Here is a 932-nt window from a genome sequence, read left to right on the forward strand (position 1 = left end):
CGCTTAAATTCCGCAGCTGCGTCATCGATTACCGACTTCCAAGAACTATTCAAGGAAATTTCTTTGTTCGCCAAGAAAGTTATACCAGTTGTAAAAACATTTATCCCTAAACTTGCTGCTTGTCATTCTATCATTGACAAAATTGAGTGCTGGTAGAAGCGATCCAGCTCCTGCTTTCATAATTCCAATGTACCCAACTACTCAATTACCTGATATTATTATGACTTGGAACGGCTGCTTCTTACGATCAAAAACTTTAGAGCTTGAAATGTTCATGCTCACTAATAATATCATAATTGCAACAATCCAAGAAACATGGTTGTCTCCAAAAACCGATGTTACTCTTAGTGGTTACCATATTGTTCGTAAAGATCGTTCCGGGGGCCATCCACATGGCGGTGTCGCAATTTTAATTCACAAAAGTATAAATTATGTTGTCATAATATGTTGTCGACGCGAAGAGCTGCTGCAGGGGAATTAACGAGCTCACCCTATTTCGGGCCGGATCAACGGCCCGATATTTCCAACCGAGCCTGAGTTATATATTGAACGATTCGTCTCCGTACCCCGATCATTTTCATATAAGTGAGGTGTTAGTTGATCAACTGAGCGTGGACTTATTGAAGTTTTTCTGCACCATCTTGATTGGTTTGGAGTTCTGTTTACCGGGTTTATGGCACGCTCGCACGAGAAGGTTATTTTTGAGAACAAAGACGCTTCGTAGCTCCGCGAAAAAATAAGTAATTTCTTACAGAACAATGCCTTTAGAATTTCGACTTATCCGCGTCCTCAATAACCGAAGACGTGTCATAAACCAGGTATTACTGAAGGGTCAATCCACACGCGCGTATAACGGCACATTCGGCCGAGGGTTGACCTGGCGGGAATTTCCGACGCGTCACCGAAGGACAGCGAAGATTCCACGCACCCAC

The 932-nt window shown here is 42.9% G+C and overlaps 1 protein-coding gene across 1 annotated transcript in view; it reads left to right on the forward strand.

The window, feature by feature from the left end:
- The window catches only part of LOC108576113, an 8,655-nt gene that overhangs the window by 5,880 nt on the left and 1,843 nt on the right, over window positions 1-932 (forward strand). Inside the window, exon 2 of the mRNA XM_017939043.1 lies at window positions 157-361. Within this exon, the coding sequence (XP_017794532.1) occupies window positions 157-361 (205 nt within the window). The remainder of the gene's footprint in view (window positions 1-156; window positions 362-932) is intronic.

The sequence above is a fragment of the Habropoda laboriosa genome, unplaced genomic scaffold (assembly GCF_001263275.1).
Source record: "Habropoda laboriosa isolate 0110345459 unplaced genomic scaffold, ASM126327v1 scaffold380, whole genome shotgun sequence".
Classification (NCBI taxonomy): domain Eukaryota; kingdom Metazoa; phylum Arthropoda; class Insecta; order Hymenoptera; family Apidae; genus Habropoda; species Habropoda laboriosa.